At 36.0% G+C, this 21,283-nt stretch overlaps 1 protein-coding gene across 1 annotated transcript; it reads left to right on the top strand.

The window, feature by feature from the left end:
* Positions 1-388: 388 nt before the first annotated feature.
* On the top strand, positions 389-15,113 carry IL1RAPL1 (interleukin 1 receptor accessory protein like 1). The gene is made up of 3 exons (XM_090122290.1): positions 389-513; positions 12,724-12,894; positions 14,210-15,113. Exons 1-3 carry the CDS (start codon positions 468-470, stop codon positions 14,926-14,928), a joined length of 936 nt encoding a protein of 311 aa, XP_089978416.1. The 5' UTR covers positions 389-467; the 3' UTR covers positions 14,929-15,113.
* The last annotated feature ends 6,170 nt before the right edge of the window (positions 15,114-21,283 follow it).

Genomic DNA, 21,283 nt, shown 5'->3' with positions numbered 1-21,283 from the left:
TCACTTCTGCTTTCACTGTAAATGGAATGTCAATGTTTATGTCCATATAACGAATTGTAATGTATCTACAGGGAGAGAGATGGACGAGGGTTATCAAATCTCTCTTACATGCATACTCACATACATATTCCAGCATGTGTTGTTTTACAGAAGAGCAATTTAGATACTGCACCAAAGGAAAAAGGATGTTAATAAAGAAAACACATTCCTGGGTATTTTTTTTTCACAGGATCTTCAAATTTAAAAAAAAAAAAAAACCTAAAAAATTTCTTATTATTTTATATTAGTAATTAACCTAAATATGAAGTCTGCTGTTGATCTTTTCTCTTTTGTAATGTGGTTATTATTGTATTTTGTAATTCTTTGCAGAGCTGATGTATACAGTTGAGCTTGCTGGTGGGCTTGGTGCTATTCTGCTGCTGCTTGTTTGTTTAGTGACTATCTACAAGTGTTACAAGATAGAGATTATGCTTTTCTACAGGAATCATTTTGGAGCTGAAGAACTAGATGGAGGTAAGGCAGCTTTTCAGTATGTTTCTTACCTCCTAAATGTGCCTATTTCTCTCCATTAAGACCCAAATTTAATTTCAGTTCAAGATGTGTTAATAACTGCAATTTTTATTTCCCACTGCATTAGGCACTGACTTTAATACGCATTCCTCATACAGCACATTAGCAGCAATGACTATTCAGCTGGTGTTTGTGCTGCCTTCTGGTTCTCAAGGTGACATGCATGTCTTTTAGATCCATGCTCCCAACACCACATGAAAGTTACCAACACTGATGCTTTCAAGACTGTTCCCTTTTGTCAGTGCTGAAAGCCAGCTTCACCTCCTCTTAAGCATGGAAGTGTCCTCAGTAATTATATTTCCCTAATAGGCAGAGGTTGAACAGAATATCGGTATACTGCTTGTTTAAATGGATCAGTTTCAATAAACTGTGCTGAGTGTTTGGGAGTGCACCCAACAGTCCATTTTCCTGAGTTCATTTACTTAATCACTTGGAGAGTGGCTAATGGTCATTAACACTGTTTTGTGGTTCAAGGAAAGCCAGCTTTAACAAAAATAGTCTGCAATGTATGCTCTGGACTGTGTCAAATGTATACATGTTTTCTTCTGTTTTTAAGAAACAAAGAAGGTCTTCTCTGCCCACTAATAAAACTGCTGCTGGACAGCAAACCCAGTTGAGCTTCAGGTTCTGATTAATTAGATTTGGTATCTTGGATCAGAGTTCTTGATGTTTTGTGCTACCACTACATCTTTGATGACAGAACCCTCCTTTTTACTGAAATACTGCTGAAAGTTATATTACAGTTCAAGGTAATAGCCTGTGGATAGCATCTGTATGTGACATACTTTAAGAAATAGATGCTGCACTGGCCAGATCTGTCACTGATACAGGATGAGAGTGGCAGCAAAATTAAAGGTCTCAGTGTAAGGGAAAGGCTTCCATATTAAGATCACTAGGGAATGACCCACTTCTGCCTCCAATCTAAAAATGCACGAGAATTCAAAATAGAAAATGCTCAGAACAACAAAGAGCTGCAGAACATTAGAACATTTTGTATCTTACCAGACTGACGAAAAGGATGCATATTAGTGCAGCAACTCAGTGGGGAAAAAATAAACACAATAAGTTACTTATTTTACAGAAGAGGAAACTGTGGCCCATGACTGTGATTCATGAAGTATTTTGACAGACTCTTTTTTTCAGAACCGAAGATCCTCCTTCATCCAGAATGCAACCCACAGTTTATTGAAGCATGCTTACTTGCATGTATGAATTCAATAATAATCATATCATATGATGAAAGAAGAAATACGCTTTAGTAATTATTTAAATAGTTGCAATTTAATGTTTTCTCTCTGAGTTGCAGTAATTCTTACTTTTACAGCTGTCAATTATTGTTACTTGAAATCTCTCCAATTAATTTGCAGACTTACTATTAGCAAGTGTTACAAACCTGTCTCTTTCTCCTTTTACCCTTTACATCAGTGACCTAGGAATGGAAATGCTTTAATCATCCACTTTAAGTTAAAAATTTTTAGTTTTTAAACTGTACTGTTCTGGAATTCAAGAGAAAGAAAAATGACATCAATTTGTTTTTCTGGGCCAATTTAAATTAATTTACAGGATAAAGCTTAGATTCTCCTTACATGTTTAATGCTGACTCTTTGTTTGAATGCTTAATTGAAGTAACACACCAGGAGAAATACTACTTGCAGATTCTCATAACAGAATACTGCAGCTTCTACTGTACTCAGTATACTAGCAACATGGATAAAACCTACTGTGACAACAAAGATACTGCAGCTGTACTTCTCCTCTGTCTCTCTCACCTATGCTCTTGCAGAATTAAGAAGATAGAGAGAAAATGCCCCACAGGAGGCCAAGCTACGGATTGTGTGGAGATAAATTGCAGACATAAATTCAGGTCCTTTCCCTTGGCTTTGCCTGTTACTGACAGACACAAAATGCTGAACTGTAAAATCTTTTTCTGACCTGAACTCCTGCAGTGCCACAGCCAAGTGCCTACGTGCTATTCATCATTTACATCATGTGCTGGCATACTTCAGGATAGCACATAGATAAGCTAACATCAAAAATGGCACAGGCTTTTTGTGTTCACTATGGTGCATCCAGAGAGAATTTGAAATGCTGTAGAAGTGAGGTCCAATTGAAATTTTCCTTTAAAAATTTTTATAAAATGCAATGCTTCGTTTCTAAACAAGGCCTTCAGGATGTTGAATCTCATCACAGTTCCTCTTTCTTTTCCTTAGTCACTAGTTTTTCTCATGCATATTTCTGTGGGAGGCATGGGTAAATTCTGAGAAATAGTTGAAAACAAAGTATTTAACCATCAAAACTTAATTTATTACTTTCTCTGAGAGTGATGGAGACTAAACAAGCATTCTCAGATGCCGATTCCTCATGTCTCTAACTTGCGTCCTTGAATTTCCCATTTTCTCTCATCTCAATGACTCTGTTTTCCGCTTTTACACTCTCCAGCAAACACTTCAGCTCAGCCTTGTCTTCTGGGAAAGCCCTCTTATTTCCCTTAGTTAACTCCCTTTTCTACTGAAGTAGAACATAATCAAATTAATACTGTGCTCTGAAGTTTGGTTAGTGGACTTTACCACTAATGTCTGACATATCTCCCTGGGAAATGGAGCACTGGCAAAGCTCTCTGACCAATGGCAAAGCAACTTACCCACTTGAAGTTGTTTGGTATGGCCTTGCCTCTCAGAGAGACAGCTCATCCCTATCAGTGAAGTGGTCTGAAACCCCCAAACCTGTTTGACCAGCAAATCAATTTAAGATCTGACAAAATACATAATGAAGATTGTACCCTTAAGTATCATCTTCAAATGTTCACTAATACTCTGAAAACAACAAAATTTTCAGAAATAGGTGCTTCAGTGGGAAATTCTGAGGGCTGGTTGTTGTTAAATGGCAGGCAGGCAAACTTTCTAAGTTTAAGACTCTAAATATAGAAGTTTATTTTAAAAAGTATTGTCTGTAAAATGTACTTTAAGTATTAGCATGTTATACTGAAAGCCACTTCAAGAAGTGATGAATTCTTATGTTTTATTGTACATAGAGTCCTTACATTACAGTTTTATACCACATTCATCCTCTGATGTTTTAGCTGTTATTATTTCCATATTTTTATTTTCCATCTACTTTGCTGCCTTTCTCAGTTTCAAATGAACTTAATAAACTAAGTGTTATATGTTAACTAAGAGTGACGAGAAAAAAAATGCAAGAAAACATTTGTAATTACTCTGGATCAAGACATACCCTAACTTCTCACACTCTCTGATATTAAAAACTTTTTGATATCAGAGGAGATATTAGCACTGTAGAAATCCACTCTTTGTTTATAAGGGAGGTGAAACACAGGCCTCCTAAAATCTATGGAAATTTTCCCAGGGTTTTGCCCAGAACAACTTCCTCCTTTGAGAGATTGTTTCTGCCCATGAAGTCATGCAAGGATCAGCCTCGAAGCAGGACAGCCACCAAGACAGGCAGCAAGGGGAGAAAAGGGGCTCAGACCAGCAGCACCCTTTCTGATGCTGCCTTAAAGTGTCCAGGAGGCTCCAATTCACCAAAATTTATATTTTGAAATTTTTCTTGCTATTTCAAGACATGAGAGTTTTCAGTGGATGTTCAGACATCCAAATTCCATCTTTAAGGTATATGGAGAATAAATCCAGAAGGCTACAGAAGTTAGACAGAAAACTACTTGACAAGGTCAGATGGGCAAAATTACTCAAAATCATGAATTTATATGCGTGTTTATATTTCAGTTTCCAATTTCAGAGAAAAGTGCTCACAAAACACATTTATGAGTAGAAACTGCCTGCAGGCACTGGACACTGCCATGCTGGGATACATTAGTAACCATTTAAATTGATTAAAGTTTTTGTGTGAAAGAATAAATAAGCACGATCATCAGAAAGAAGAATTTTTGCATGAAGAGGCTGACATTAAAATCGATAAGAACAGAATCTTTTAGAAATTAGAAAGAAGATTGAACAAATGTGCTGTGAACACAGTTCTTTAATAAAAATTCATAAATATTTCTTGTCACAATCAGTCTGACTAGAAGCCCAGTTTGAGGGTTATGAACAATAACAACAAAAATAAAAATATTCAGCTGATAACTGGAAAGACAGACCTTTGTCTGACAGTTGATTCAACAACTTTCAAAATGTCTGTCAGTGCCTTTAGTTCCCAACAACTGTTTCTACAATGTTGGACAGGGCTCTCTCTATGGTGTCTTTCACACTATTCTCAAATTTCCTTGCAAAGGAAACATTGGTGAGCAGGGGGACTAAGGTCTCAGACTACACATGGCCAGGCTTGGTGCATGAGAACCAAGGCCCTGGATTTTCTCTGATTTCTTTTTTTTTTTTGTTTCCTTTTTTATTTTAATTTAAATATTTTTAAAAGTGTTCCTAAGTTTGTTGAGAAGTGCTAAGCTCATTGCTAAGCTCTTAAAATTTAAGAAATCTTCCCTGGATTCAGTATATAACAGCTGTAGTGGTTGTTCCTCGGCTGAGAGTGATGCACTCTATTAAAAAATGAATTTTGATGTTTTATGAGAGGAAGTAAATCAATTCTCATATTAGGAAATTGCTAAAATAATTTCTGCCTTGAAATCTCCGTTGCATCTGGGACTCCTTAAGTAGTTGTGATTTTCATCTTTACCATTATTTAGCAGCAAAAGACTTGCAGGGCTCACAGACAGACCTATGAGATTGCCCAAAAAATAACTTATTCACTACAGAAATTAAGATGAGGTAAAACACACTTCTCTGTGGTTTCCTGTATTTCACCCCAGTAAACTTCTTGTGAAGTCAAGAAAGAAAATGCTTTGAGATTGTTAATGCATTAGATGCCAACTTTCAAATATAGCTTTTTTCAATGGCCTAGGCACCTGCTGAAGTGCTTGTGTTAATGATCATGCTATGCAGGAACAGCTAGACTGAAATTACTGCTGAAGTTAGTGACTTCGCAATTACAGAGGCTTCTCTAGGGACTCATGGAATAAGTTTGCAGTAGCAGCCTCAGCACAGTATATGTATTCTTGATGGCTACTGGCAAATTGTAGCTATAAGAAATCCTACTCTATGAATATCAATTTCAATTTCTGTTAAAATCACCTTTAGAAAAAAATACAGTCTTCCTCTTTCTAAATAACACTAGTTACAAAACAGGGATTTTCCTTATTTAATTACAATTTTATTGTTGGATAATTGCCTACATTAACTCTTAACTCTTTTCATTTGTGTTATTTATTTACATCTGAAAAGCAATTCAAATAATGAAATCTCAGTTTATGTCTCCAATGAATATGGGATTTTCTAGTTTCCTTGAAACTTACTAACTCAAATAAAAAAATGATGTTTTTTTCCTCTTTCCTTATATTACTCTCTCCCTATTTTATGGCATATAGAACCATTTTTAAAAAAGTAAGCTAGAAAGAAAAGAGTCTATCATCTGAAGACTGAGATATCTCCTGTTCCTCAGCCAGCAGCTCTGTCAAATGGCTCAGAGCTTTGAAGTTGTTTTTCTTGTTTTGTTGCTGTTGATAGCTTTTTGTTTGTTGGGTTTTTTTAATTGTTGTTTTCAACTGACAGATTTTCAAGGTAAGCAAGATGAATGCAGTATATTGGCATCCAATGTCTAGAATTTTAGATTGAAAGCCTTTTTCCAAGCCATTTCTCTCCTGATGTTTGTTTAGTTTTGTTTTTCTGCTTGGTTGGTTGGTTGGTTTTTGTACCTACAAAGACTTCCTTAATTTTATTTTTTTTTTAGTTTACTTACACCAAGGCTATCTCAGCTCCACTTTTCACACTACATAACCCAATGATATAAGTACTATCATAGATCAGTTGAACTAAGGAGCATGCAAATAAGCATGTATTTTATACAGGTAATTAGCTGCTTTGTTGAATGAGGATAATAAGGAGTAGTCACTACTTTACACTTTGTCAGTTTAAGATATTTATTTTGTACAGAAAAAAATTATATCCCTTCCTTTTCTGATCCTACATGACAGCTGTTGACTTTCTGCTCTTTAAAAAAAGGATCTTGTCTTTCATAGGTATATGCTGTGCTATGCTATGACTCCTTTCTAGGTAGTTACCATTCAGTCTTTCAGTACCTACTACAAATAATTTTTTCTCAGACCAGCAAATAGTTCATACAAACCAAGAGAATACCTTCTATCACCATATTTTAGTTTTCATAAATTTTAACATTCTGATAATTGTATATTAAAATTTCCGCATTTTCACATTGAGAGCAATTTTTGAGATTAATGCTGCACCAGCTTTTTATATTGAAAGAAGAATTACTTCAATAGTAGTATTTAATTTAGTTGCTAACTTCCATATTAATGAGAATGGCTTAGAAACATTAAACTTTCCTCTTCATTTAGCTACAAATAAGAAATCAGAGTAAGTACATGAGGAAAAATCACTTTTAATAACAGGTTATTCAGTTTAAATAAGTAGTAATCTTATGTACCTATCGTTAAGAAATTTTAGTTGTAGTTATAGATAATAAGGAAAAATACACCTTAAAGGTGGCTGACAAATTAATAGGAAGGGGAAAAAATGCATACCTGCTGCTTTAGTATTTTTATAAACGTACCTCTTATGGGCAAAAGGCATTTTTATTTTTCCTGGCCTATGGTGTGCTGAGAATACTCAAGAACCTTTTTAAAACTGATTATACTTCTTTAACCCTTTTACCAGCGTTGCATTTATAATCTCCCTTCAGTTCACCATTTGCCACTTCAGGCAAGAATCTAGAATATCATTAGGAATACTCCATTTAACAGGTACTTCACCATGGCAAAGCTGATGTTGGCAGCTTTTTGTTTTCATTAACAATAAAAAAGGCTTGGCATTTAAAGAACAAAAAGTAAATGATAAGGTGAGCATCACAATCAACAGTAAGTAGTCTGAGGAAAAACAAAAGTGTTTTGAAAGACTCATAATGATTTGGTGTTTTTAATCATCCAAGAATTTGGGTTATCTTTTTCATTGTTTTGAGGGTGATGAGCATTACTGCAATGTGAGCATTAAATGTGGCCCCACAAATAATGAAACAGGTACAGAATTCTGTGTGAAAGTTTTGGTACAGAATTCTGTGTGAAATTTTGAAAAGTCACCCCTTTGCAACTCTTGCAGTGTGTTTTCAAAGAGGAAAGCCTCACAGCAGTTCCCTGCAGTACTTGCAGATCCATTCTGTCATTTCTGAGGACCCCACTTGAAAAACACCTGATTAAATCAGTGCATTGCTTCTAGATGAGTACCTGAGTCTTTACAATGCTGACACATGTTCTGGCACATCAGCTGTCAACCTTCCATTGATTCACAAGGGGAAGATTTGGGGAAGCCAGAAGTGTCTCCAGCTACTCCTGGCTAGAGAGCAGCACATGTTTTGTCAGCTCCCTTTGGAGAACTGGGTATTTCTGAAGTCGCTGTTAATGACTCTGGGAGATTACACAACACACAAAGGTATGGGCTGACCCTGGTGTACAGCTTCATTAAAATAAGATTCAGATCTATCGACTCTATGAAATATTGCATTGTATGTTTCTCTTTATTTTGATCAGTCAATCTGTCTTGTGCTATAACATACCATGCCAGCTGGGAATCCAGACTTGTCATCTGCTTGAACATGGTTGATAAGAAAAAAATAACGTTATGGAGGTACTTTTCTATTTTTAATTTTTCATCTATATACAGTTTTCTGTACTCCATTAGCAGAAATAGCTGCAATGCTTAAGGTTAATGAAACCACAAAGGTCCAAACTGCCGTCCCCTTGGAGGGCAACATGCAAATTGTTAGAAAACATGTACATATATAATAAAAATTCAAAGTTGAATCTGTCTGCTGGTCCCTATAGAAGAGGAAAGTAGATGCATATGGAGTCTGGGTTTCATTTTATGCTTACAGTGAGCCTTTAAAAGACTGCTGCTGAACACATCCTCAGAATAGCAAGCAGCATTTACAACTTCATCCTCTAAAAATTTATATCACTTCTGCAGCATTAACCCTCTAGAATGCTACAGGGAATATGATCATTTCTACATTTGGATGATCACTGAAATAAATGGACAGTATTAAAGAATGCATGTTGCAATGATAAAACAGGTGTTTTGGCTAAAGTCCTGAGCCACTGAATGAAATCATGTCTGCATTTGTTCTTAATGGATCTGGCATTTCACCTTCAGTGTCTACCCCTAAGCGATCCAAACAATTTTGTCTGACCTTTGGCTGAGTCCAAGACCGTTACTCAGTTTCTTTACTTTCAACTCCATACAACGATTAAAATGCCATGGCAAAGTTTGTACTTCACAGCCTGTTTGACCAGAGTCTTGAAGTACAGGTGGTCTTTGGTTGACTGACGTGCATTGTACCTGTAGCATGGGCTATGTCTGACATCACTGTAGCAAACTAAAACAGAGCTTCAATGTATTCTCATAATTGTTTACAAGATACCATGAATTATTATTATTTTTCATTAAATTTGCCCGTGCAAGGTCTGCTGTATGTTTCATTTCAGCCCTTTAAGTTAATGGATACAACAGGGCTTCACAAAAAAGGAGACTGTTGAGCTAAAGAGCTCCATCCTGGTTGTAAAATACCTAGTAAGCAGCGGAAAATAACTACAAACCTCATAACCACAAAGGATTATTTGTCTGTTCACAAGGAATGGGAAGAGGTAAAAAAGCCTCTTCCCATCTACAGCAAAAAGTGTTGCCATTGTATGGTACTGTATGTCATACTCAGATGTGTTTACTGAATTAAAGGACAGCTATTGCATGAAACAGCTCTTCAATGTACCTGGATGTAAAGCTAGAAAAATTTATTCTGATATGTTTCTATAAAAAAGAATCCTGAAACAGTGAAGGGAAGAACAATGTTTTCAGGTACAATAGCGTATGTAGAAAATTGCTCTGAATCTCCATAGGAAAAAGAAAAGTTTCAGATGAAATGATCAAAATCCCTGCATTAGCAGGGATTTTTCTTCCTGAGTCTGGGAGGAAACAGGCAGCAAGTAACTATATTCCTGCTTATTGCTAATGGTAAAGCCTGACAACAAGAAATCTCTGAACAAGAAAGTGCAGCAACAGTCAGTCACATTTTCATTCTGAGAATACTTGGACAGAAGACTTCATTGTTTGCTGACAAGGGAAAATGAGGAAATTCTCTTTGTAAAATTAAGTATGGTATGCTACCTGATTTGTTTCACTTTTGGATTTTTGCTTTTCTATTCTACAACTAAATATTTGCTCCAGACAACATGTGAACTGATTGTGTACTCAAATCTGGGAGGATTTAGTTATTATCATATTACACAGTAATATCAAGTCCTTTGTGACTTGATTGTGATTAGGAGAAGATTAGGAAATTTCTGATTAAATTTTGTTTGTTTTGTTTGGTTGGTTGGTTAGTTGGTTGTTGTGGAAAAGGAAGATATGCTGAGACCAAATATTTTCAAGCGTAAAATATATGTTCCAGTGAACAGTTCAGAAAACAGAAAGCTATGGTATATTTACTGCATACTTGCTCTGAGTCTGGGGTCGCCTGGATGTGCTTTTATGCAAAAGAAGGCGTAGGTAGAATAGACCCCAATAGCAAAGGGTTTGCAGAGCCTCTTGCTTCCATGTGACATGGCCAAAAGACTGGCAAGATACGTGCACCAGCTGCCAGGCTTTGACTCAGTCACAAGAGCCCTATGGTAGCAGGCTCTCTCTCAGTCCACTGAGAGAGAACATTTAAAAAAAAAAAAAAAAGAATGAAGATCAGAAGAGTCTTTAGAATAGATATCAGTTCCACAAACCGCAATCAGAGAGGTCATCTACTTTGTGTTAAAATACTTTCCTGGAGATGGGAGGTATGTGATCATACCCTGTGTATCCCAGGCAACTCACATTTTTAGAATTGTCTGCTTATGCCAGTATGTCAGCCCATTGGATAACAAAATTACTGCATAAAGTAATTCTGCTGTAAATTGAGCTTTCTACTTTTCATCAAAGTTAAAAAATAACTGACAGATGGGGATTATAATAGCTCAGGAAAACCACTGTGCTAAAGCATCTAACAGTTTCCCAGACTGGACTACACATCTAGCTGTACTGGAGTTTAAATAAATTCATGATTGCTTGAACCCATCTGTACTCTAGATCCCGGTTCTCCTAGACTTGCAAATACTATTGAAAGTGGGGAACTAGGGTTGAAAGAAGTGTTCCCTGCTATCATGGATAATACAGCTATAGTCGGTAGGAATGCTGGATCCTTCATGTTGTGAAAATTTATATTAAAAAAAAGAAAAATTAGAATCATAATTACGTGTGCAAGAAAGTTTTGGCATAGTGTGAATAAGTTTCCCTCAAATTAAGAACATGCAAACTGTCTTCACAGACAATATCCTGAAGCCTTCAAAACTGTTTGAACGTTGCATTATTTTTTATGATTCATTCCTTTGAGAAATGACACATTTTCATATTTATTCAAAGGTTTCCAATGGTTTAATGCTGCTCTAAAACATGTAATGTCATTATGGCCATTATTAAGGCGATAAAAGAAAATGGCATGACCACATCATTGTTGTAGTGATTTCCCCATATATCTCCTGACCTTTCTATGTGTTAACGCTATTGCTGGGTTAAGACTATCCTATTGTAGTGTCAGAATCTATTTTGTAATCTCCCACTGGTTTGAATTTGATCCATTCAGTGGCAATATCAGAGGCATTAGGTGCTTCTTTATCATGAAGGATTATGGTTTCACAAGTACTGAAATAGTGAAATAATGGATCAAAGGAAGGCATTATTTATCTCGTTTGTTGGTAGTGTTGGTTTTTGCTGTTCATTATTTTTTGTGAATGTAACACTTAAAATTTCAGATAAATTATGTAGGAGAGAAAATGAAGCACACAATTGTTTCATTGGTTTTGAAACTTTGAAAGAAGTTTTACCATTTTAATTTTGTCTTCTGCAGATTTTAATGAGCACAATAGAATGGTTCCTTGGAAGGAAGAGTGGACAACTCAAGACTAGTGCCTGCTCTTTAATTTTACTCATACACTTTGCACCCTTACTACTTTTGGCAGGCTTGTTCAAATAGTGCAACCAAAGTACAAAAAATTGCAAAATCATAAAAAGATTGGCTGAGCAAAAAAGTGAAATCAGCATTGAATGAATGTAACATCACTTATACTACATGGTAGAGTATTCAATCACATCTCTTACAAGCAATTGATATTCTCAATAGCCTGGGCATAATGTTATCAAGGAAGTTAGAAGGATGTTAACATTTCATTAATCTTGCAATTGATTTTTTTCTGCATTCTTCACAACAAAATTCAAAACGTGACCTCTTATTCCACTGAATTAGTTCCAGAGCACTTGGCATTATCGACCTCTTAATGAAAATTAATGATGACTTTTTTGATTCAGTCTTTCAAGTAAGCACACCAAGCACATTTAAGATACAGACACAAATATTTCACTTAATTTAAATGAAATAATACACTGTTAAAGACCAAAATGTACATTAATGTATCATTAAATTAGCATATTTAAGCACATAGAATTCAGGATATTTAAACTGCATAATTGGGATCTGATGCTACAAAGATCTACGTTTGGCAATAATCCCAGACTTGGGAAAATAATGAATTTTACAAGTAAATGTATGCACATGTTTAGAGCATTCTAAGCCTTAAATTTATAGTGAAAATTTGACAAAAATGAAGTATTTTTACTATACGTGAGAAAGAACTGTATGGCTATTTGGATGGGTATTTCCTTGCTTTTCCTTTCTATTTTAAAGCTAGAAAACAATTTGGATTCTTCCAGTGACTTTTCTTCTGTGCTCACAAGCTTTCATCAGACAGCTGAATGGATTTCCTTCATACAGAGCCTCACACAAATATTTATGCACAAACTGAGTTCATTGTATGGGTATGGATCCCTTCTGTCTTGCATCCATGTAAATAAGGATTAACTCCACTTGGTGGAACATAAAAGATGAATGGTTTAATAACTGGAGAATAGGTAAAAGCTTGCTATTTTATCTAAACAATTTACCATTCCGGAGAAATTGTTTGAGGAATAATTCCTGGGCAATCATCTAAGCAATACGCAAGAGCAGCAAATAATATAATTTTCTTTTTTCCCTGTATTTCTTTAGACAACAAGGACTATGATGCATATCTATCTTATACCAAAGTGGATCCTGATCAGTGGAATCAAGAGACTGGAGAAGAAGAAAGATTTGCTCTTGAGATCTTACCAGATATGCTTGAAAAGCATTATGGATACAAGTTGTTCATACCAGACAGAGATTTGATTCCCACAGGAAGTAAGTCATGTCTTTATGTTTGTGTATTTTCTACACAACGTATGCTGTGGTTGCATATATTATTTAACTATTAATTCTATGCTTGTCCCTTTCGAATGTCATCCTAACTCTATCATCTTGTGGAATAAGATAAGCCACCAAATATGCTTGATGTACATTTCCTAGATAAGAGGATTATATTTTACTAAGTGCATTATATTCATTGAAGGTGAGGCAGTGCAGATAGGGCATGCATAGGTAATGGAAATTAATGAGATTAATATTTATTCACAGATTTTTTTGAGAGCCTTCACAACTAGGAATTAATAAAGAGGTTTTTATTTTCTATTCCTAACTGTTTCCCTGGAAATATATCCATCACACTAATATAAAAACAACTGAATAATTAATTATCACTATCTACCTATACCGAGACTCAGACAGGAAGAAAACAGTTGTCTTTGGGCTAAGGCAAGAGCTGAGAGAAGACATCTGCAGAGAGTAAATAAAAAACTGCTGGTGGTATCCACTATAGATAAACATGTAGTGGAGGCACTGGATCACTTTCAGAGATTGAAACTGAGAATTGATTCCAACTGAAATAAGTAGATATTTTTCGTATATATTTAAGGTATTCCAACCTATGCTCAGTAATATTTGTAAGTTGCAGTTCATAACTTCAGTTGTAGGCATTTATAAAACTACTAAGTTCAAAATATTTTATTGAATTTATAAGAAAGGATAAGTAAAACACAATCTTAATAATAAGCACATGGATATTTTCAAATCTACAGTATCCTAAACATTAATTTGCAGGACACAACTCTGTTTCTGTGAATGCATAGAAGGAAAAGAAGAATCTAGTGCATCAGTAGACCTTAGAATATCATTTGATTTTTAAGCTGACAATAAAACACAGCTTCTGCACAGTTGCCTATCTGGGTGACTTCTTTTTAGAAAATGGTGATGAATAAAATGATGATGGACACGCTTGTTTCAGTAAAGATATGGGCACAAATTGACAATTCGTCTACAAACACTACCAAAATGTAGCCCAATGGGAAATAAATATTTCACTGAATCATAGAATGTTTGAGGTTGGAAAGAACTTCTGGATGTCATCTGCACCAGCTGTCTTGTTCAAGCAGGATCATCCAGAACAGGTTATCCAAAAACCTTGTCTTGGCAAGCAAAGTTTACATATTTGAAAGTGATGTTTTGCAGCATTCAGGGAACTTTTCTGGGAGAAGGGAGTTTGCTTCTGTTGTTTCTCTCCAGCGTATGGGAATGAAATATTTTCTTGCCTTGGTTTTTGAGCAATTGTCTTATTTTGTAGCCTACATTGAAGACGTGGCAAGATGTGTAGACCAAAGCAAGCGACTGATCATCGTCATGACTCCAAATTATGTAGTAAGAAGAGGCTGGAGCATCTTTGAACTGGAAACAAGGCTTCGGAACATGTTAGTCACAGGAGAAATTAAAGTGATACTGATTGAATGCAGTGAACTGCGAGGAGTTATGAACTATCAGGAGGTTGAGGCCCTGAAACATACCATCAAGCTCCTCACTGTCATTAAATGGCATGGACCAAAATGCAACAAGTTGAATTCCAAATTCTGGAAACGTTTACAGTACGAAATGCCTTTTAAGAGGACTGAACCCATCACACACGAGCAGGTTTTAGATGTCAGTGAGCAGGGGCCCTTTGGGGAACTGCAGACAGTCTCCGCAATTTCAATGGCTGCTGCCACCTCTACTGCTCTTGCCACTGCTCATCCAGATCTACGCTCCACCTTTCATAATACATATCATTCACAGATGCGCCAGAAACACTATTATCGAAGCTATGAATATGATGTACCTCCTACCGGCACCCTGCCGCTTACCTCAATAGGTAACCAGCATACCTACTGCAACATCCCTATGACACTTATAAACGGGCAGCGGCCACAGACAAAAACTAACAGGGAGCAGAATCCAGAAGAGGCTCACACAAACAGTGCGATACTGCCCCTCTTGCCACGGGAGACCAGTATATCAAGTGTCATTTGGTGACAGAAATGCAAGGGGCTGTCCATCCCCTTGAGTAGAAGCTGAGTCTGCAGTCCGGTGCCTGGAACTACATCCTCGACTGCTGCTGTTAAACATGCATTACAATCGATAATATATGAGGAAAAACAGGGTCTTGTACATACGTTTTTTGCAATTTCTTTGTAGCATCGGTCTTCCTGTTTTACCCATGTTCTCTTCCCATACACATTTTCGACTTTGTTTTATATGTCATTGGAATTTGTATATTTACATTTTTTTAATGAAGAGACTGCTGTATAGATAGGAAACTTTTTGGCTTCATTAGTATAGTTTTAGACTTTTTTTTGGTTCGTTTTTAACCTCTCTTGGGAATGCTTGGACAAAGCTATGTTGATATCAGATGCGCCATCCATTTTGTTGGCCTGCCTAGCCTGATTCCTGAAGGCCATGCCTGCTGCAGTTCACCTGTTTTGGGTAATATTTGTTCTTAGAATGACCCCATCCCTCACTGAGAGCCTCTGTTTCATTTCTTCTCCTGTAATGTGCATTGCTCCCTCCCTGCCCTTACAATGGCCCCATTTGGGGTAACACTACAGTCTGATCATCTAACATTTAACTTGGTAGAAACTTGTCAAACAGACTATACCCAATCTGTATCAGTTGCTTCACAGTAGTCACTACAGAGTGTGTAGAAAATAGAGATGGTTTGATTTTTGCTTTCTTGGGGTTTGATTTTTTTGTTTTTGTTTTAAGAATGAGTCAATTGTACCCCTTTTATAAATATAAAAGCAAGCCCTATTTTTAACACTTCCTGGAAAAGTATTAATGTGGTTGTGCATTTTATTTTTAAGCATTTGACTTTTTTCTTTCCCTCCTTTAAAAACCCTGCAAATAAGATCATTTCCAATTTTTAGGAAAGTAAGACAAGTGAGGCAATAGGCACCGAAGTGCAGTGAGTCCTGCTGATATTTACAGTGATGATTTCCAAACCAAAGGGGAATAAAAAGGCAGTATCTTAGATGGTTGCCATTATGTATTAAAGAAAGTATTATTTTCTGAAAAAGGAAGAGCAAAACATTATTTTGCTGTGGATTGCAGAGTCCCCTTGTATTTTAATGTTCAAAATTGTATTTGCTTTAAAATGATATATTCAAGATGAAAAAATATTATTTCATTTGGTTTTAGCTTGTAATGATAAGTAAAGCTTAATTTTAACATGATTTCAGTAAGAACTCAGGCAAAAAAGAAAAAAAAAAAGAAACATGAACACCAACAAATACAATTGTTTTCAGAATAAACTTTATTTATACAAAGTTAATATTTAAATAAGACTTTGAAGTATTAAAAACAATTTATTCACTTTAATGAATAAATAAATTAGTTTTATTTTTTATGTATGATTCTATCTTTGAGGAGTTGCAAATAATGTGTTTACTATGGTTGCTAGGGAAGAAACAAACCACTGTCTTTATATCTGGGCATCTTTAAGGCAAATGAAACAAGCGTCTTATATTTTAAATAATGGAAGAGTCCTTTCTGGTTTGAGAAAGAGCACAGAGCACTGTTGTAGCTGTACACGCTATTCAGGCCAAGCTGTCTGCCAGTCTCTGCTAGCAGAAGCAGAAGAGCAGAGGCAGAATTGCTGCTTGCAACACACTCTCATAGAGTCGTGGGTTTGATTGACTCTGGCAAAAATGTAGCTGGTAGCCTGGCAGACAAACCTGATCGTCTGTTTCTGCAATTAATTAGCTTTAGGAATTTTTACGGTAGCTGACTGATATTAGCCAATATAAGGGATGTGTGGGGTTTGTTCATCTTAATTGTCTCAAGGAGAAAAGTACAGCTTATAATATTTTGGTCTTCTTAATGAGAAGTAATGAGTAGAGAAGAGGTAAACTGCAGTTCGGGGGATGTTTGTGGGAGTAATCCAGAACTGACAGTGTGGGAGGATGTAACTATGATCGTGTTGTGAAAGTCAAGAAGTCTCAGTATGTGCATAACAAGCCAATAGAGCTTTGGGATGTGCACTGATTTTTGCTTGCTTTAAAATGTTCATTTCTCTGACAATTTGCTCAAATCCTTTTTTACAATCTATCATGGTGTCTCCCTCTGGACATGTGCCAAATGTCCACAAAATGGAAATGAAGCTGCCGGGCCAGATGAAATTCTAAAAGAGCTTTGCACTTTTGTTTTCTTCATAGTGTAAGAAAGCTATTATTTATTCACTCTTACAGACACCTGTCAGGCACTGATGGCATTTTTCTTCATTCAACTGAATGCCAAATGTACCAGTACCCTCTGAAAACAACCTTTCCCCCTCCCCCCCTTCATTTTCCTTCCCTCTTACATGCCCTGTAGAAAAGACTGGGATGTGGAATAAATGTAGAATGTAACTATCTGACCACAGTCATTTTTAGGCAGTGTTAAGTAGTTTGTTCCTTAGCCACACGGGGAATACTTTTCTGTTCTATTTTAATGCAAATTTAAGCACTTTGAATAGCATGATTCAGGGACTGATGGATACCATTTGATATTCACAGTACTTTTTTAAAAAAAGAGATTTTCTTTATAATACTTTTATTATAATATTAAAAAAAAATAGGAAGAAAGAAAGAAGGAAGGAAAGAAAGAGTGAGAGAAGGAAAGAAAAGAAGAAAGAAATGGAGAAGCTATCTATTACTTCAAAAACATTCCTTCTTAGCATTCCTCCTCTGTGAACAGTTCAGCTCTGTGTGGGAAACAGTGAAGGAAACTGCTGTGTGTTCAACATACTCTGTGTTTGACAAAAGTTCTATTGGAACAAAAAATAAAATGGAAAAAAATAATCTGTCATTGCCCTAGGGATTAGGCTCCATCCTTTATTGGTGAAGGTGTTCCAGTTTTGACCCTACAGTCTGAAGTGTGCATGCAATAGACACATTTAAGATTTAGCCATAAACAAATAGCACTTTATTTTTAAAACTGCACAGTGTGATGATTGGAGAAACTTACTCTGGCTGGTCAAGGATTTGGGGTCTGTACATGGATTCTATGCACATGATTTACACAGATGTGGCGCTTTATAAGGCTCTGTATTATCAGAGTAATCCTTGCTGTGAAACTAAAGGACTCTGCTGTACAACCTATGTACAACGTATAAACCTAATCAGTTTATAGGTCCTGGCAGCACACACAGCTTGACATAAATGGAGAGCTGTATAAGATGAAGCTAATTATTTTGAAGACAAAGTGCATTGCTAGGTCTGATTCTGTTCTCAGTTGCAGCAGTATGATCTGAGAATAGATCTAATAAAGCTGAATGAGTATAAGATGAGTTTGTGTGAGAAAAGAAAATTGGAAAGGCAAAATGAAAAGGAATTCACATTTGGAGGCTGTGACAAGCCGTGGTTGCAAATTGTCTTCTGAATTTTAGTATGGACCCAGTTCTCACCCGGCTGCAAACATCAAGAGCTTCCAATGTGAACTGGTTCAGAGCTAAATACTCTTATCTTCAGATGAAAACTACGATTTTTCTATTACTATACAGCTGTGAAAATTACATGTATGATATGTGATTAATGATAATCGACTTCAAAATAATTGGAAAGCCTGTTTTATCTGCTTGATTAAAATTTTTAAAAATTTACTTGAATATTGTGCATTAATGACATATAAATTATATATAGATCAGTGAGATTGTAGAAAACTGGCCTGATAAACAGAGTTCTTTCATTTTTAAATTAAAAACAGTATAGCTAGCAAGACTAAAAAGAATTTAATTAAGATCCAAAGAAGAAAAAAAAAATAACAGCAGTAAAGTAAGACAAAAAATGGGATAAAGGCCAGTGGAGAATAAAGGTCAAAGTACCTGCCTCTTCCTTGACTGTATTGTGGCTATTTTTTGTCATACAATGCGCTGTACTCTGGCTGACCTACATAACGCAATTGGTATTTTTGGGGCCCATCCAGATTGATGAGCAACACAAATGTATCCCCATGTGCCTAATAGACTCCTGAATGCTTTGCACTTGCCAGTTGTCTAGCACAGAGAGTTTCTGTTGCATCCACTATTGTCATAACAGAGAGGATGGCAGAAATCTGACAGCACTAAAAACAATCTCTGTGGAAGGTTTAGTTTATTATCCATTGTAACTGTATGCCTTCAAACTCGCCTCCTATCTGATTTGCTGTTATTAGAACACTTTATAACCCATTTTTCAGATGAGCAAGAGATCAGTTTGGCTAGAATCAGAAAAACCTAAGCATTTTCACAGCAATAAATCTGCTTGTATAATGATTGCTTTTTTTTTTTTTTTCCTATCAGTCGCAGCTCTTCACATCCTAAATAGCTCACTGAGTGGAGATTGAATGATGGACATTTGAAACATGATCTGTCATTTGAGATTCATTACAGGGTTTGTATATTGGACTTAGTACCAAACTGCCACTTCTGATGCCATTTTGCTGGGCTATTTCTTTTTGGCTCTGGCTATAGCCTCAAAGAAAATGTGTTGGCAGCCTTGTGTTCCTCTAGCTGGCCTTTGTTTGGAGCTGTTGCCCTGGGAAGTAAAGCTAATTTAAATGTTTCTGGTATCAAGAGCTTTCCTGTGCTATTTGTTTATATTCTGTTTGTGACATTTCTGATCTTTGCTCTGGAACAATAAGCACTGTAGGTGGGAGGTCAAAAGTCCATCAAGCTATGTAGTAGTCAAAGCATAAATTACAAAAGCAGGCCTGATAACTTGTTTGAAACATAAATTCTGCAGCTGATCATATTACTACAAATTAAGCACACTGATATATAGAACTGTTGAAGACAAGTGTTCTGTTTATTACTACAACTATCTTCAATTCAAGAGCATTCTTACATTAAAAAACCAATAACCTAGATAAGATAATTTCAGAAGCATTCAATAGTTAAAAATATATGTTTTGGTAGCGTATGAATAATATGATTCTCTAAGAACTAAATGGTATAGGAAGTAGGTAATCTTCTATTACTGAGCTTAAAGTAATTAGAAACACCTCTTTGCCTGGTCACTTGTATTAGGAAAAGAATCTGAAGTTAAGTTTCAGAGCCAAGAATTTGATGGGGATATTCTTTATATTATTTTACTAAGACATATCTCTTACAACCAAGGCATGACAGAATGAACGCAAAAACTACTCCAGAAATAAAATGGATATATATATTTTTTTAACATTACTACATTACTTTTTTCTTTTCTTTTCTTTTCTTTTCTTTTCTTTTCTTTTCTTTTCTTTTCTTTTCTTTTCTTTTCTTTTCTTTTCTTTTCTTTTCTTTTCTTTTCTTTTCTTTTCTTTTCTTTTCTTTTCTTTTCTTTTCTTTTCTTTTCTTTTCTTTTCTTTTCTTTTCTTTTCTTTTCTTTTTTTCTTCTCTTCTCTTCTCTTCTCTTCTCTTCTCTTCTCTTCTCTTCTCTTCTCTTCTCTTCTCTTCTCTTCTCTTCTCTTCTCTTCTCTTCTCTTCTCTTCTCTTCTCTTTTATTTTATTTCTTTCTTTTTTTTTTTTTAAATCAAACGTTAGCTCCTTTCCTTCCTCTCCAGTCATTGAGATAAAATAAATGCCTACCAAGCCCTCAGTCCCTAGTACATTTGGTGGTGGATGAGGCAGTGCAAGATGGTGGAAGGGGCTGCAGCACATGACCACAGTTGAGGAGCTCTGCAGACCTGGAGCACCCACAGGGTCCTTTGGCTGTCATGCTTAGTCCGCAGGGTATAAATAAAACTACAGGCTCAATACATCATCACGTTTCTCCTGCTGTAGGAGTAAAAACAAAGATGAGCCTAGACAGAGATAGTCTTATCTGGTTAGGGTGCAGTCCAGTAAAAGACAATTAGAAGAAATTGCTGTGTGGATCAGATAACCTCAGATCTGGACTCCCTCACAGCAGCTCCTATCCCATTGTCTTCTCTGCACTTGCCTTGTAGAGTGTGTTAGAAATACAAAATTTGCCATAAGCCCTCAAATTGGACTACATATGAAAACTCTTTGCAGGAAGTAGATTTCTTCTCTCCTGTGAAGAGAGCAAAGCAGGAACAAAGCAGTATATATATTTGTGTGTATATGCTCTCAGTTCACACACCATTTTTTACATCCCCACAGAATGCACGTATGAGGTAATATCCTGATACTTCCTGGGAAGTGAAAAGGAGTTTTTAAAAGGTCAGTTTGGGCTCAAAATATCCTCACACTTCTGCCAGGGTATTAACAGACACTCAAAGAAATAAATAAAAATAAACAAATACAGCAAAACAGCAATTCAGTTCCTAAGCCCTATTTCAACCAATTCTTCAGGGCTGCTTCTTCCAAAGCAGACTATTTTTTCTTGCAGTTTTGTAGGAAAGGGTTTTAAATTTCCTTTTCATTGCTCGCATGACA

Source organism: Phasianus colchicus, chromosome 1, assembly GCF_987193195.1.
Source record: "Phasianus colchicus chromosome 1, bPhaCol1.hap1.1, whole genome shotgun sequence".
NCBI lineage: Eukaryota > Metazoa > Chordata > Aves > Galliformes > Phasianidae > Phasianus > Phasianus colchicus.
The sequence above is the reverse complement of the archived record's forward strand: the minus strand, read 5'-3'. Positions and strand labels throughout refer to the sequence as shown.

Coding starts and splice junctions, on each gene's coding strand:
- IL1RAPL1 (XM_090122290.1), top strand. CDS start 468: ATGCTTTTCTACAGGAATCATTTTGGAGCTGAAGAACTAGATGGAG. Junction 514..12,723: donor AGCTGAAGAACTAGATGGAG/GTAAGGCAGCTT, acceptor GTATTTCTTTAG/ACAACAAGGACTATGATGCA. Junction 12,895..14,209: donor AGATTTGATTCCCACAGGAA/GTAAGTCATGTC, acceptor CTTATTTTGTAG/CCTACATTGAAGACGTGGCA.